Consider the following 18,208-nt stretch of genomic DNA (forward strand, 5'->3'; position numbering starts at 1 on the left):
CAGTTTCTTACTAACCCGAGATATACAGCTGTCACTGCAAAACTTAATTCACAAAAATCATTGCAAGACAAAAGGACATAAATTTGAATAGTTTACTTTAATAGTTTACAAAGAAAGGTTTACTAGTATAAATTATTCGACTAAATGTAATAAAAAAGAGATTCCTCTTCTCTGTGGATTTTCCTGGGGTGTATACATAACTATATATGGAAAAAAAATTCTCATGACCGTAATGGGAATAATGAAATAGTTCATTGAAAATCTTTCATGACAGCTGATGCATTTGAAAAAATAATTTTCTTTCTCGCTGGCACACACACTTTCTCCATAGCTTTATGAGTAACAAATTCTATGTACACATGTCCATTTTCCACAGCCTTTCTTTGTATGGTAACCACCAAAAGCATGGAAATTTTTACAAATGATCTCTACTAACAATATAAACAACAGCAACTAATGACCTGAATTTTAAACAGAAATTGTATTAGCATTTTGAGGTTGCTCCTGTCTGACATGTTCTTAACTGACACCCTTTACTTCTTACAGTTATTTAAGTACATGTCATCTACATTGTCAATTAACTGACTACAATGCTGATATAATTTTTACAAGCTCATAAGACTACCAAATTCAAAGATGCAGATTACACAATCTCCTGTAACTTTGTTTCATCATGTGAACAACTATATTTGGCATGAAAAGTAGAAGTTTAAAACTTACCATGGCTAAGCATGAAAGAAATGATAAAAGTGACAGATAATTTAATAATCAAAACCTTATACCAAGTCCATAAATTATATACACATGAGGCGATCATCCATCAACACTTTACTGTACACAGATTATACAAATTCATAATGCCACATGTCTTGTCAACAAACTGTACATGCACATACCAAGAAGACTTTCTCAATGATTGAATTAAGGCATGGAAGCCAGGCAAGTCTTTCTTTTTCAGCAGATAAAGCACACAAAAACTGTTCACTAAGATTTTGTTGAAGTCAGTGTCTAAAAGCCATAAAATATCTGAAAATTATGCTATTTAAGTGGTGTAAAAGTTCAAAAGGAAGAAGACAAAATAGCCAGCTACTCTGACATAACAAGGACTGCCTTTACTATAAATGTCTCCATCTCTGTGCTAATTAACTCACCTCTCACAAAGCAACTGAACTTGCCAACGCCTTGGAACTCTTTGATGGGATTAATGCACTATGCAAGTCTCTCAAACTTGTTAAATATCTGTCTCACCACAAGGCATGCATGCCTAGAGGTTCCTTCTCATCGCAGTGCTGGTTACCTCCCCTCACACCCTTTTGTCAGCACTAGAGATCAGCCCAATTATTATGCCAAGCAGATGACCCATCTCTCATATTAACAATATGGGTACCTTAGCCAATTGTATCCTTATACCAAACACAAGTTTAATTATGTTAAGAACGTCTCCTGCAGTCTTGTCATCTCTCCCTGAATTAGTTTATATCACTAATGAGTAACCAGACAATAGTCACCAACCTTTGTGACCCGTTTACTTCTAACAAATGACTTTTAGTAAATGAAGTCATCGCCCCTTACGGAGACTAGACCAAAAAAATAAGCAAGACTGAAGAAATTCCAAAGAGAATATACACACAATGACATAGATACAACTGACTTGAGTGATCCTTTTATTTATAGGTACACTTAGCATAAACATTTTTGCCAATAAACACTAGACACGAACATTTTTCACAATGACTTGCACAGATGGCAAAAAAGGTTCGGAAATAGTGCATATTTTGTGATCCACAAAGTGAGTAGTTGTCATGCTGTGTTACTTCACTATTACTCCTCTATAAAGATCATCTTAAAGCCTGTCAGCAGAGTCAAAAGACTCTTTCTGTATGCTAGAAATCTACCAAGATTGCACAGTGTTTAATATCATAAGTAAATGATAACTGCCATGACATGTAACAACAGACATTTTCCATATTCTTTCCTAGATAATTTGCAACCACCCATAAACAAAATAAAGAAAAATTGTATCCTATGGTCACGTGATCTAGAAAGTCTAAAAAAAAAAAAGAGAACTTAATAAAAATGTCATTTCTTAAACACCTTAATGAATATTTGTCCTCCTTCCCAGAAGGAAAATTAAAAATGAAAGCCGAAAAGTAAAAAAAAAAGAGAGCTTTCAGTCTTCGAGAATTGCTCACTTTTAAATGCTTATAGCTTACAATGATCTTATAATTTCTTTTGTACTTACACTTAGAACAATTTGATGTTGCATGGTATAATGAAGATGCAGGTTTCTTCACAAATCAGATCTGAACTGAACAACTAAGACAATTTCCTGTCAGGAAAAAAAATCCTGGAGGTAAGGAAATGAAAGGCTTGTAATTTCTTAAGCTTTTGTACATGTAACCTGATTTTCAAAAGAAAAACTTATAAAACCACACCACTCCAGCTCAGTAAGCTCAGCAGCACCAAAGCCTTCAGTATAAACTATTTGTCTCTGCGTGTTGCAAGATTCGTCAGTATACATGGAAAAACCGAGATAAATATTAGCCTCTATTTAAATATTAACAAGTTAAAAGACTGCATTAACAACAGAAATACATTTTAAACATCAAAATGAAAGCAGAACCTGAGCACTGTTATCTGGCAACCACTGCAACATTGCTTTCCTGTTTGAATCTAATACCATAAAAATAAGTGTTCCTGCTTTAAAGCCTTGCACCATGTATTGCAAGTTAACAGTGTGTATCATCTAAATTGATTTTTAACCATAACCAGCTGGCTGAAATTTACAATGATATAACCTTAAACCATAACAAACACAAATGACTGAGATAGTCATTAAAAAACAACAGAGCAGACGACTGCTGTACAGAAACAATGACATAAAAGGAAAAATATGTTTCATCTTATCACTCTTCATGTTCACAGTTGGGTATCTGGACTCAAGACTGAGCAGCTGTGTAATGTCAAAGCAGTAAACATGCCGCTACATAAAGCATTTTATTTTATGCTAATATGTCAAAAAATTTTGAGTTACATAAATTTTATCATCCTGGGATGCCAAAGGACTCATGAAATAACTGTCAGATTTAAAAAAAAAAAAGACTGAAAGGGAGAAACCTTGTAAAAGGGATGCCTATGACTCCAGGCACAGGACATCATTGTGCACTCCATTTATACATGCACACATTCTGGAGCAATATTAATCTGCTTACAGTGAAAGCATACTATATTACAATAACTTGAAATAGATGTGGAATTGCAGCATGCTTAGAAATTATGTTGAGTGCATTGTGTAATTTGGCAAGAAAGAGGGCTGAATTTTTTGGGGACGGAATTTAAGCTGATATGGTAAGTCAGAGGTACTGAACTGCACACAAAATCTATCAGTTTCATATCAGCAAAATGCTATAACAATCTGTTACATACACAAAAGCTGTAATGATCTGTTACATACAACCATGGTATGTAGGAACACTAGAACTCTACTTTCTACTTTGCCTAAAGGCTTTGAAAAGAGGGGTGTAATCAAACTGCTTTACATATAATACCTTAATGTAAAACTTTAATTATTCTCCAAATGCACTGAATACGACATGTAATAAATTCTTCAGACTAGAAGCTAAAAAGCAAATCAAACAAACATAATAATTTCATAGTCCCATATCTTTTTGATAAACAGTCCAGGTAATTTAGATTTGCAGAAATAATTTAAAGATAGAGAAATTTCCACTGTTTGTAACATTTTTCTACAGAATGCTTACAGAATATCAGTGCTAACATATTACAATCTGCCTATTTTTTAAGAACAAAATCAAAGTGCAGCACATCACAGACTATCACATTTTCCAAAAGTATTGTGAACAATGACCTCCTAAGCATTACTTTGAAGGAGAGGGGACAAGTACCACCCTCACAAAAATTGGTCATATGATCAGTGAAGTTGCAAACACTTACAGAGGTGATGGGGTTACCTTTAACTTAAGTGTTAAGTGGTTTAACAGCTTATTCTACTCTAATCAATACTTATTATTCATTAAAATGTGTCAAATCTTGACCTTTTATTGCGCAAGGTAACTTTACATGACAGTAATGCAAGTTCTGATGCAAAAATTATTTTTGACAATACCAAATAATTATTAGTGTACATGAAAGTACACATTATACTTCCTGCAAAAGAAATACTGTAGCAGAAGTAAAACATAAATGCAAATGTGTGTAGGAATGCAACTTACACACAATGTTCTCTCTTTGTTAGTACATGTTGGTGTGTGTGTGAGAGAGAGAAATAAAAGGGAGAGGGATAAGAAGTGAAGATGACAAATTGTGAAAATAATGGATTCATTAAATTCCATAAAATCTGGTGAAAGAATCGATTAATATCTGAGTGAAGTTAAAAGCTAGCTGGGGCAATAAGGTGCAAAAGTACACCACGCTGAGGATCAGAAAACAAACTGCATTATGAAGCAGACTTGAGTCTCATATGTATATCTAGTCCTCCTCCGTAAGTAGTCCATTACGCTCCACTGTCAACTCTCACTGAAACTATTATTAAGTGGCACTTAATAACAATTTTCAAAACAGGTAATTTTAATTCAAAAATAATGCTGCGAATTTGGTAATATCTATATCAGTTAAATATATTGCATCTTCTGTCAAAAATGTCAACATTTAGAAGCAGTGAGTCATCTGTGCTTAAAACCAGTCACTAAACTTTATAGAAAGGACCACAAAAGATAGTCTTGAGAAAGAATGACCTCAAGAAAGAAACAGCAAATATAAATCTTTTGGAGTATAATATCACTTTTTGTGCCAACAGAAATTTTTGTATGAGTTTCAACGCACATGGATATTCCTTCTTCCAGCCCCAACACAGAATTATATAAATACATATCTGTTCTGAGGTTATAGAAATGACAGCTCTCAATTGTTATTTGCTTGCACTGTCAAGAATATAAACTGTCAACTGTGGCTGTTGCCCACAGATTATTAAGAGAGGTAGAGGCTGTGAGGGCACTGAAAGTCTAGAAAAAAAGGATGGCATGATGAAAAGCTAACAAGTAAAGTGATTTTAAGGAAAAATGACCAATGACAAAGAAGAAAGCTATACCGTAGGATGTCGAGGGTATACAATTGTACAAGTGTTCATACTCTTTAGTTTATTCCTTGTTACTACTGGGTTTTTTCAAACACTACTATATATGTAGCTGAACGGCAATCTGAAACTCTACAACTACCTAGCAAGGTGAAGAAAGTCAAAGGGTAGCTGGGTAAGGTGAAGGGGTAGGTGAAGACATGGACAGAAATGTCATGAAATGGTTAGTATGCTGAAGACATGGACAGAGAACATGAGATGGTTAGTGCAGAGGGCAGAGATACTTTATCTGGAAATCAATCACGTTAATTTTTCACTTATACTTCACAAAAAATGTTCTATAACTGATGCCACCTTAATGGTGACACACAAGTCTGCTATTTTGAAATAGAAGCAGTATATATGGTTTATGAGAACAAGGAACCTGCCGCACATATGCATGTATGCTAACCAAACAATGCTGCCACTTCTCCTTCATTCCTCTTCAAGCCAGCCACATTCCCTTCCCTCTTAGTCCATGTACTCTGGTAGTGCAATTTAAAGTTCCCACTTACAATGCATTCTACAATTTAAGCTCTAATTTATAAATGTGAAAACTAATTGCACGCATGAAGTCAGAAATAATGGCAGTACTGACAACCCACCACAACTCATGAATTGATGAACCTTGCAGTGCTGACTTAGAAAGAAATATTATGTATAGCACTAACATAAAGTACTAGGCCTACCCAGTAAACACAGCCAGGACTAAATGTCTGAAGTGTTAAATGCATGCTTACAATTTGTATAACTTAATAAACATGCTAATCATACATTTCACCATGACAGCAATGTAATTTTGCAGATTAAACAATGACAATGCAGTGAGCAAGGTGTTACAATTTCAGTTTCAAAGTTCCATGAGACTAGAATTGCAGCATATTTCTACGTTTATTTCCTTTTCCATGTTAGATCTATAAAGCAGCGGAATGTTAAAGAATTATTTCCAGCTCTTTTATTCATAAAGTAGAAAGATATCTTAGAAAATTGGGTAAAACTTCTCCAAATATGAGAACCCATAAATACACAGTAAAATGCATGCCCATGCTGGTTCGCAGCACAATCTCACATGGACATAATTGCAAGACAAGTATAAAAACATCTGCTCAAAAATTTTAAAAGATGGTAAGAAGAAAGAGATTAGGTAATACTTGATCCCTTTATAGAAAACTGAGTAAAAAATTTGACATGCAACCTGCACATCGAGTTATGAAAAGAAAAGAGTTTTTGAAGAATCGCATTCAAAGTAATTAGAAATTTGAGATATTTACAATATATAGTTCTGATCGCACATTCAAATTTGTCTACAATGTATACATGACAATCAAATGAAAACAGCCAAAATCAAAAGAGTTATAACTTTTTGTTTGAAATATCTTTTTTACTAATGAAAATACCACAAGGATCGACACTGGACCAAAACGAACACTATTACAAATGTAAAGACATAACAGATAGCGACTCATAATGAACACTATCACAACAATGTTTGGAAGATAGGCACTGTCATAATGGAGACTGGACACCTCTTTACTAATGAACAGCACACAGTGATGTCATAAAGACACTGTCACAGAGATGTCTTGAAGGTTGACACTGTCATAACAATATCATGTTCACTAACATAAGGATTTCACAAACACAAGACCACCATATAACTCATATTTGTTGCTTGGCTTATGCAGTTATTCATCAGGTCAGTGCCATCAGATCATACCTTGATGTTCAGGCACCAAAGAGATTTGTCTGTTCACTAGATTTCTCCACATTTGATTATGCTTTCTACTGGCTGTCTGCATCACATAATTAACAAACTACAGAGAGTTCAGAACTTGAGAAAGCATTATCAGGTAACACCTCTTCTCTGTATGCTCCTCTGGCTGCCTGTTGAAGCCCAAGTTGATTATAAGCTGGCTCTGTCATAGGTTCATCTGTGGCTCCTCCTCTGCCTCTTTATCAAATAAGCTCATTACGTACTCCCTTGCCCCCATATCAAATACACTCACTGCTTACTCCGCTGTCTCCATATCAAATATGCTCACTGTTTACTCTCTTTTCAGACACATTTGTTCATCAGCAGACCACGCTATCTTACACCTGTAAAAGGTCGGACAAATGTTTGCCAAATGGCTGTTTGTGCTGGACCCAAACTTAGGGAACTCACTACCATTTCAGTTTGAACAATTCAGCATGTTTTAAGTTTCAAGAGGGCCTCAAAAAGACTTTCTTGATGTGGAAATATATCTTGCAGTAATTTTCTTCGAGACTACTATTATTTTACAGCCCTCTCCTATGAGCTGTATTCCACATTCATGTACCTGGCACATGAAGGGATTCCACACCTTACAAATATTTTTCTTCTTCTTATGATTGTTATGGCCATTTGTCATCAATGGCAGTAGCAAACTTGAACTGTGCGTTGCTAGTATATGCACTGTTTAATTCCGTCCCTCAAGGAAGTAGGTAAGCATTGTACCTTTGCCTTTCACATTGACAGAACCCCTCATCTCCAGCCGGTAGCCTAAAGGCATCAAGACCACGAACATCTCTTGCGTCACCTGGTAACCACAAACATCTCAATACAATACAACTTTATTAATCCAAAAGGCAATTTCAGTTTCATTAGACATTTCTGATCTGTCATGTCAAGCACCCAAAGAGATGGTTATTTTTTTCATTTCTATTAAGTATTATTTTATATATCACCAAACATTCTCTTTAATTTTGTTATTTTTAGTTTATTTGTATTCAGAAAACAGGGTAAGTGCCTGTAGACTTCACTATATATTTACTTTATATGACTGTATACCCTAGCTTTCTGCAGGAAATCTCATGTTATGGTTTTGTTCAAGATGTCCTGCAGGTCATATTCAATACGCTCAGCTGTGATTGTTATCAGAGATAAGGCAAACATCAAAAAGCAGACTGGTGAGAGATATCTCTTGAGCCTATGATCAACAACAGCATACAGAAAGGCAGGTGTTCCATGTCTTCACATATTTATACCAGTAACTTGCAGACCAGTCATAAATAAAACAATGAATCTGTGCCTGGTACTATGACAAACATGAATCAAGATTTCAACCCACAGCTAAAATATGAAAAAGCAGAAGGTGCAATGACTAACCTGTATTTTGTCTGCTACCCCTGTGCTGTCCATACGTGATGCAACATTGACAGAGTTTCCCCAGATATCATAATGAGGTTTACGGATACCAATCACTCCAGCAACCACAGACCCAACATTCATACCTGCAGCATAGAAACTCATTTTACACGTAGGAAAAAATAAGCAAATGCAGCACAACTCATTCAAGTACAATCAGATAACTAAAGGCAACGTTAATTTTCCTAGTATATTTCCTTCAAAATCTATTCTATTTTAAAGATGAGAAACACAGTTCTTACCGATACGTAATTTGAAATTGTTGAAAGAGTGAAGATTAACATATTGCAGCTGTGTACGCAGAGCAAAGGCATAGTCAGCCAATGCAGTGATGTGACTCATATCAGCAAAGTTAGTTGTTGGGGTCAGACCAGAGGCTGCCATGTATGTCTGACCAATTGTTTTTATCTTCTCTATGCAGCTGAAGCGCTCTTCAGACAGAATCTATGGAGAAACAAAATATAGCAATTTTTATGGAAGAGATATCAAGATAAACTGAATGACATGACAGAGCAAGGTCTTATTTGCCACCATTATGTAAACAGCAGCAATCACCACTAAAACTTTCAAAGAATCTTAAAAAAAAATTATGAGGTCCCAGGAAGATCTCTCTATCCCTTATGCATCAGGTTTGTTAATCAATGTATTTGTCTTTGAATGTCTCTTTGCCATAACAATGCTGATGAGTTAAGCAAAATAAATCAACAAACATTGTTGCAGGTTCACTGTAACAATAAAACTTGACTTTAGATATCCCTGGTTTTATAAGCACCCTCAGAGGCCTTTTAAAGAGTGAAATCTAAATAATGAAATAAAAGTTTTTAAGCAGCAAACAATAAATATTATTATGATGCTTATTACTTATGTACTTTTAGTGTTATTTTGTAACTGATTCACAGATGGTAGATGCATATCTTTCCTTTGCAGAAATGGGATTAGAAGCTGCTTCTATTCACATAGCATTTTTTGCATACTTATAACCCTTCCATATTTATCTCAAACCATGATTCAAACCACAAATATAAAACTTACATAAAACAAAAAAACAATGTTTGAGACCACTCACTTCATCAAAGTCTGCGATAATCTCATTGAGTAGGCGCAGACACTCAACACCCTCATTGTTGGCCTCCAGTTCCATGTAAAACTCAGAAAAGTTGGTAATGGAAGCAAACATGATCCCTGTATTGTCCATATCTTGATAGTAATGGCCCTGCCACAATCATTAACAATCATTATAGGCCAGATTTATTGATTTTCATTGAGAGCCATGGCATGAAAATATTTCTTGTATTTACAAAAATTAACCTACTATACTTTTTTTTTGAAGTCTTTATTAGAAAAACAATGATGGCAAGGTGATGTATTGTCTCATTGGGTCTTTGTTCCCAAGGAAATGTTGACTGTAAAAGTGGCTGTCTAGTTATTTGAAAGCCAGGTAACACCACAAATTGTACCTTTTTTTCTCTCAGGACCTTATTCTCTTTTTTGTTTGCTGGAAAGATATTTCTTCTGTTGATACACAATGCATACACAACAATGTATGGTCATGCTTCCACTATTGTTACTCATCATTTTCTGTAATCACCATAGAGGTAGCAGACTACACACAGTGTGCCACATGACTAATGCAAGCAAATCACATTAAAGCAGCTTACTTTTGTGCGTTACATCATAGCAAAAGAGTGCAAATTTGTGATATTTAGAGTGCCTTTTCCCTCCATCAAGGTGGGCTCAAAGCATTTTACAAAACAGCACATATGACTTTTTAGTTTTTGGCACACGCATGTTGTTTTTACTCTTGCTGCAAAGCTTTTGGGATGTGGACCAGAGCATGAACTGTAAGTCATACCCTTGCTACAACTTACAGTCTAGTAACATGTGCAAGCAATGAATATCTACTTGTGCTTTGTAATCCCTTCAACCTTCAAAATGCATTAATTTTTTTCTAGACAACATAATGGTGAGACAATGTTGTACCTAATAATTATATCAATTTTTTTTTAGTCCATATTTGAAATCTTGCCTTATCATCCTCATTTTTGAGCTTGTTCTTGATAAAGTGTTCTGCCACATGCAGAGGCAAAATGTTAGACAACAGCCGCAGGTTGTAAGCCCTCAGATTCTCCATCTCCTCCATTTCTTCTGTTGCCTGCAATCACCTCATCCATACATGCATGCAAACACATACACCATCCCCCCCATGTATGCAAACATGCATCCACACACACACACATACACACAAGTCTTTGCGTACAGTAAAACACCATCTCATCTTGAAAAATAATGCTTTATGCCTTCCACAATCAAGGCTTCAGAACAGGCCATTCTAAAATTTTTTCTTTTCTGACCTTACAAATTATTCTATATGTTATGACATAACTAAGTCCTAAAAAAACTAATGAAATGAACAGAGCATCCATTTTACATCAGCGCTTTCAAGCAGTTTAAGCAATCCAAGCTCGTCTATTAAAACATTTCCATAACAACAATTTTATTATAAACCTGAATTTAGTGGACAAAGGAATGTGCATGCCAATGTGTACACCAGCTCATACTGTACTATCTAAAGTTTACTTCCTAATTTTTCATGTAAGAATAAGATGGCATACAAATATACTAATTTCTCTCATAAAAAAAAATGCTATGCTAAAGCAACTCTAAGACACACAGCAGAGTTCAACATGCAAGGGATGTTCTCAGTTTACCTGAACCTTCCACAGGAAGTCCAAGCGTGCAGTGGACTCGACTTGCTGAGCGTGGACAAAGAGCACAAACGTGTAGAGCACCAAGACCACCACTGTCTCCAACCACAGTGTCACGCCTGACCTCACTTCCCCAAACCACATTCTGTTGTCAAATACATGTTTAACTCACATCATCACAATACTTCAACTCACTTTTCCTCCCCATCAATAAAACTTGCTCCTAAAATTAAAAAACATCACACATCTTAACTGGCATTAACTGGAATGACTGTATTTACATGACCAGACATGATCAATTCAGAATCAATGAACAAGGTTTTCTGCTATCACACTGCAGAGCATATCATTTATAAATCACTAGTCAAGAGGGAACGACATGTGCTCACGTACCCATTGTCAGCCAGTAATAGCATGTCATAGTTGAGGAAGAGTGGTTTGTATGGAAGCAGTGCTAACACACAATAGACCACTCCCATGGAGAGAAGCAAGACCAGCTTCAAGATACTGGACACCTGCAGGTACACAGCGCTGGCCACCATACTCAGCAGAACACACAGGGTTAGATACTGCACACAGGTGACAACAGCTGTAGCACACTTGCAGATTTCCACACAACATTTCCCTTTCTTTCTTAATTCCCATCTACATATACACACATACATCAAACACGACACTTTTACACACAGGGCTGGTGCTAGGCTGTGTTGCGCCCTAGGCGAAAGACCAATGCTGCACCCCCTACCCCACACAGATATATTCTTATAGAACAGTTCAGTTCACAGATTTTCTAATAGACCTTTAATGATTCAGCTTTGAAAGGATGACAGTTCCAAGTGCCCAAACAGACAATTGCAAACAGCAGCACAAGATGTCTGCAGCCGCTCATAAAAATTAGATTTTTACAACATTCTGTGGGTTTTAAGTTTAAAGTTAAAACTACATTTCCCCCAATGTTGCATGTCCAGTCCTGCTAATCTGATATGAATTTCTTTTAAGCGAGATAGATCTATCTCTATCCTCCTTCACTAAGCTATACCCACTTAGGTCCCTTTAATCTTTCTCTTCTCTTTCTTTCTCATTTTACAGACAACTATCAAGTAACATCTCACCCATTAGGTCTTTGAAATGTGGGTCACCTTCTTCGTCCATTCTTGTTAATCTGATCTGACTGGTCATTAACCCGATAGATTTATCGCTACCCTTTCTACCTAGCACCTTGGCAAGTACTTTCTTATCAGTATGGGGATTTTAAACACTCGTCTAAAAGACTTTATGGAGTGGCAACACATCAACTGCACACTGATGCAGACAAGAAATCTGCAGCATCTTCTTCTACTCTTATTTTGCTGTTTGGCCTAAAACTCCAGCTATCACAACTTCTAACATCTAGACCACCCTAATCGTAGTACCCCTTCTGCATGTTCCCAACTTCCCATCCCAACTAGAGAAATATATAACCTACCAGTGGGTCAAACTGCCTCTAGCCTAGACGTCTTCAAAGAGTTAAAGGTAGTCCTGGAACCTGCTGGTTATTGGAGAGATATGTTACGTGTTAGAAAACACACTAATTTCAGGACCAACTTCTTTTATGAAGGCGGTGCCCATCTTCTCTCCAAACACATGCATTAACACCACTGCAAGTCCCTGCTTTACATCCCCTAATACGTGCATATGGGTGTGCATGCAGTTTACCTCAGGGAAGTAAGTAGTGGGTGTGTCAGGGTTGCAGACAGATGTCTGGTTGGATCTGCTAATGCCAACAACTTGCACCATGGTGAGGTTGACTTGTTCTTCATGGACACCAAAAATGTTGCTGAGACATTTCTTCAACAGTCCAGTGTCTAGCGGTAACTGCAATCAAAAGAATGAAACAGTGCCCACACCCCAAAATGTTGCCTTATATTAAGCTTCCCTTCACATGAGGAGTGCATTCTATAATTTTGTTTCTTAATTTAATAATTATGGTATATTTGCCACTAGTGAACATTATGCTGCTGGAGTAACTGGGAATCTGGGCCACTTCATAACTATGGAGACAAAACACCAGGCCTTCATTTCTCAATTTTGGCCCAGGGAAATAACTTTATGACTGTGGTCCCTGGAAGACAGTTATCCCACTTACCATTGGCAAGAGTGAGGAGCCATACAGAGCCAGAATAGTTGTCACAGCAACAGTCTGGCTTAGCCAGCGGTTTCCAGCAATTTTTGCTGTAAATACATGCATGGCTTTAGGTAGACCCTAGGACAAAAATTTTTATATATTCTCATGACCCTGAAGGTGCCTATAATTGCAGTTTCAATCCTTTCAAGAATCTGGAAATAGTGACAGTGACAAAATATTTTGGTTTTGCTCTCACTTTATCATTTTTATGGTCTTCTCTCCTGGGTATGAAGGTGGCAAAAGCATTCCTCTTTGGCAAATTTCTGGCTTCAGTGAAAATTTAGAGTACTTTTTATTGTTAAATGAATGAATATACACCTACATTTCTTTGTAAGTTTAAGTTAATGCTTCTATTTCTACTTTTTAATCTATGCTCCAGGAGTTGGCTAGCAACCCATTTATAAATTGGGGAAAAGTCTTAAGAAAGTACACCATGAAAGTTGTTTTTAAGTGTATGATTGTAAGATTGATTGTATAAATTGATTAAATGCTGGAGTCTTTAAAAGTCACTCACTCCACAGTTTTCAAATAAGGACAGCAGCAAGAAAGAAAGTGTGACAAATATGCTGACACTGAAGACTGCAGCCATTACAACAGTGCTGAAACATAGGGTCAAGAGGTTAAGATCATTTTAATCTTCATGTCTCTAGTCATTTAAATTTAATATAGACTCTGTTAAAACTATTCTCATGCTGTCACTTATTTCTAAGAAAAACTACATGTAATCATACCCTATGGAGACAGCACAATAGGAAATCTGGTGAAATTCAGTTACCTATTTTCTGGATAATAGGTTAACAAGACATATATAATGAGTGTCACTTTTGTCATCATTTTTATAAGAATATTAAGGGAAAAAACCTCAATAGTTACTAGGTGATTGGGATTTGGGACTACTATTGTACCCTTATACAGCAGTGTATATAGTGTCTCAATATTTCTTTGTGAGATTAGTCTGTTTGGCATGCATTACTAATTTTTGTAAACTATGGCTGCAACTTGTTACAATGATGTTTCAACAAACCTAGTTTGATAGTGTTTTTGTGTTTCTCAAAACTTTGGTTGTCATTCTATCCTTTTAAAGACACTTTCTTTTCAGTCTTATGTTAACTGATAGGATACAAAAATAATTGGTTGTGAACTCAATCTTTCTACACCGAAGTAGGAAAAGTTGATTATTCGGCCATATATAAGACACAAGTTTTGATATGGGATTGATTTAAAATTAACACAAAACCCAAACTTTAATAAATGTAATTTGGACCTCAAGATGTGCTATCAGATCTCATGGTTACCTAGCTTTCCTTTAAAGTGTTGTGTGGAACTAATAACCTGTTTATGATGGCTTCTCACATGAAACTTACGGCATTTTCAAGACTAATAAAAGATAACAATAAGGGACTGTACTCTTAATGTAAGTATTATAGTTAGGCTGAAGCACTATGTACTGCTATAGTGATTCTGAGAAACTGTATACCTACTGTGATATTATAGTGATACTAAGAAACTGTATACCTACTGTGGTATTATAGTGATTCTGAGAAACAGTATACAAATGTAAAACAGCTGTACAAATATAAAACAAAACAACAAACCTTACAAACAAGAAAAGGTAAAGAGAAATCTTCTAAAAAAAAGTACTATTGAAAAAAGAATGTATACATCTTATATTTCTGTGAAACTGAAAGCTTAGATTCTTATCTAGCAAATTTGCACACACCTTGGTGTCATTCTTGATAAGTCTTAACGGTATCTCTTAATGGTATCATAGTGATTTTGAGAAAATGTATACCTACTGTGGTATTATAATCAGCTGAGTCAAGATGATGAACAGTAGAATCAGCTGCACACAGGACAGGTGGGAGACAAACATCTTGTCTCGCATCTTGTGGTACTGTACATCACACACAGACACACAACAGAGCCTTAACTAAACATGCAAAAAAAGAATTGCTTTCACTTTTTGCAATTTAGGTCTGAAATAAAAATCTTCCAAAAAAAAAAAATATTTAACAGATAGCAGAACCTGGGCAAAACACAAGAAAATACCTTGTCCAAAACAGATCTGAGACCCACCACCACATTATGAGTCTTTCGTAAAAAAATTTGAGATTTTGCATATTATATATTTTTAAAATGTGCAGGTTTTGACCTTTCTTTTGATGCTTAAGTTGTTCTAGTCCTAAAATTGAGTGAGTTTGAACCGTGCAAGTCTGATGGCACGAAGTTGACCATCATCACCTTTCATGCCTCTACTAAGAAACTGCTCTGTGCAACTCTTTTCATGGTGGTGGGTCACATATGCATTGATTATGGTGTTCAAGGGGTGAGATAGGAGAATCCAGATTTGCAAAACAAATTAAAAATGTTAATGAATCAACAGTTGCAAAATGCTTGAAGCATGGTTAGCTATCCACAGTGCACCTGACACGAGAGTGTAGATTGTGTAAGATTACCTTTTCCTCCAACTCTTTTTTGCGAAAGGTCAAGAAGAAACCTTTAACATGCTCAGAGCGTAATCTGTCTATGCTGCGAGCATCGATTGCACGACCAAGGTATTCGTTGACTTCATCATCAGGATTTTTAGACTCAATGTTATCCCCGAAACCAAGCCTGTGACAAAAAAATTTAATTATGAAACACTTATGTAGGTAAATGACTCCATAATGCCCCTAAGTTATATATATGTATATAAAAAGAAAGCATACAGATTTTCTTACTTCTGGCGTATTGCAGGACTGTGCTCTCCATATCCCATCTTGCGGGCAGCTCGATCATCTACTGCTGCAGGGCTGCAACTTCTGGCTGCAAACACTGTTCTTGAATGCAGCTGTACAAATATAAAACAAAACAAAAAATAACAACTTTCCAAACAAGAAAAGGTCAGTAAGAATCACTGAAAAAAGTACTGCTGGAAAAAGATCCGTTTACATCTAATATTTCTATGAAATTGTAAGCTTAGATTCTTATCTAGCAAAGTTGCACACACCTTGGTGTCATTCTTAATAAGATAAGTCTTAATGGCATGGTCACGAAGGTAGGAATTTCGCTCCCCTCCATTGCCTGGCTCCACTTCGTAGTCACCAGACAAATACTTGAGAGTCTCCTCGGTCACATGAATACGCCTGAATTCAAGAAGATACAGCATTGCTGAGAGCCTGTTTTATATCATCAAGTAACTGTGAAGTCTGCTTTTAAGAAAGAAAGTCTACATGTACAAGTATGAACAATCCACTATCTTTCAAGATGTCCAGTAAAATACACAGCAACCGAATGATAGCGCTACTGCACCGTGCTTGTCATCTTGATAAAACCAATAAACTTTTTCCATCTCTTTTAAGACCGCCAGGGAAAGAAAAGGTCATTACCACTGAAATGCTACAACACAGTCATCTGCTGAAGTGATAGCACATGATAAAAGAAAAATATTGAGAATTAGAAGAGATACTTAGGTTGCCTGGAACCAATTAAAAAAAATTATTTGCTCCTCTGCGGTTGCTTTCCTTTGGTTTTTTTTTTTTTTTTAGTCCCAGAGTTCATAACTATTCTTCTAGCCTTTCTAAACATAATCTTTCACTCTTCTAGTGTTTCTTTGGACTTAAATTTACATCTTCTATTGTCTTCAAATCTGCTTTCCTCCTCTTTTGGGGATTCAATAACCCTCAAAACAGCATTTGTCTTTGCATTAGCACTCTTCCAATAAAACATCTTCCTTTGGCGGCATCCTTTCAGCCTGCTTTAAAGCAGAATAAATGAACCAAACATGGGCACACTGAGATCACTGCCAAGTGGAGAGTGCTTTTTTATTATTATACTTTGCTGTCTAGCAGAAGATATTCCAAGGTGTTCATTTGGTTAGTCTCAGAATCAAATATACCTGTTACTGAGCACAGGTTTGTTCAAGGACACTTATGCTAATGAGTTAAAAGTTATTCTGGTGCTTTAAAAAACTCATATATTCTTGAAGGTAAACTATTAATCTGCTACAGAATACATCATTTATAGCAGCAGGCAATATGAAGACAAGAACACATACCCAGGCAAACCTCCTGCTTCCATCATGTTGGCTAGTGTCACATCATTTGACCAGACATCAAACTGCCATTTTCGAAGCCCAAGCACACCACAGTGTACACGCCCACTGTGGATACCTACTCTCATGTTCACATTCACTCCAGGTTACCTCACGTACTAGCCTGAAACAGCAGCACAAACTATGCATCACACACAGCATACAAAAAATGTTAGGATGTTTAACATCTTAGTAAACAGCATTTACAGTGAATTATACCCTTGTGATGACCCAATATTTTGTTTCTTTTTAATTTAAGAATTAAGAAGTGAACAGTTTTCATCTGTTATTACACTACTCCAGTCTTCTAATGAACTGTTAAATGGGATAAAGACTGTCTTATGCTGATGCTTAAATAATGAAGTACCATGAACACATTCCGTGCCTTAAAAAAATGCGCAATGCAGATTATGAAAACTTAATACACAACTTTTTAATTAAGCTTAAATACATTCTGACGATAAAACAAAAAGAGCAGAACAAGCAACATTTTAGGATGACAAGATATCATTCACAGCACAATGCAGCCTACAGTGAATATGATACACAACACAGTGAACAATTTCTGATAGCAAGATGCAGCATTTAATGCATTCTTGAAATGTTTCAGAGTTAGTTGTTAGAAGCACGCACTATGTTTAGAGTCTAACTTCACAAAGTTAATCCTCCAAACACCTCATTGCTGAAAACCTCAGATGTCATTTGGAATAGGTGGACTGATATTATGATGATCATTTGCACAATAAAAGATTTCCAGTAAATGAAAGAGATTGTGATGATGTAGCATGCTGATCAGTGGCTTGTAAATTTGTTTTCCCAGGCAAGAAAAAACACACTTCTGTACCTACGATGCGTGATATAATTTTTACTGTCACCACTTTACAGGGAGCAATAGTGTAGTCTGTGGGTTCAGTTTATGTGCATCAAAACTTGTTAAGAATATCTAGTAGGCTTGACTAGGCCCTTAGTG

The 18,208-nt window shown here is 36.1% G+C and overlaps 1 protein-coding gene across 1 annotated transcript in view; it reads right to left on the reverse strand.

The window, feature by feature from the left end:
- Positions 1–78: 78 nt before the first annotated feature.
- The window catches only part of LOC112563595 (adenylate cyclase type 5-like), a 31,266-nt gene continuing 13,136 nt past the window's right edge, over positions 79–18,208 (reverse strand). The window contains 15 exon segments of the mRNA XM_025237703.1: positions 79–7,689; positions 8,259–8,383; positions 8,540–8,741; positions 9,364–9,510; positions 10,324–10,449; positions 11,006–11,147; positions 11,396–11,571; positions 12,698–12,856; positions 13,128–13,244; positions 13,681–13,765; positions 14,963–15,060; positions 15,623–15,779; positions 15,887–15,996; positions 16,156–16,291; positions 17,203–17,349. Coding sequence (XP_025093488.1) covers positions 7,570–7,689; positions 8,259–8,383; positions 8,540–8,741; positions 9,364–9,510; positions 10,324–10,449; positions 11,006–11,147; positions 11,396–11,571; positions 12,698–12,856; positions 13,128–13,244; positions 13,681–13,765; positions 14,963–15,060; positions 15,623–15,779; positions 15,887–15,996; positions 16,156–16,291; positions 17,203–17,349 — 2,047 coding nt within the window. The 3' untranslated portion in view covers positions 79–7,569.

Source organism: Pomacea canaliculata, linkage group LG5, assembly GCF_003073045.1.
Source record: "Pomacea canaliculata isolate SZHN2017 linkage group LG5, ASM307304v1, whole genome shotgun sequence".
Taxonomy (NCBI): domain Eukaryota; kingdom Metazoa; phylum Mollusca; class Gastropoda; order Architaenioglossa; family Ampullariidae; genus Pomacea; species Pomacea canaliculata.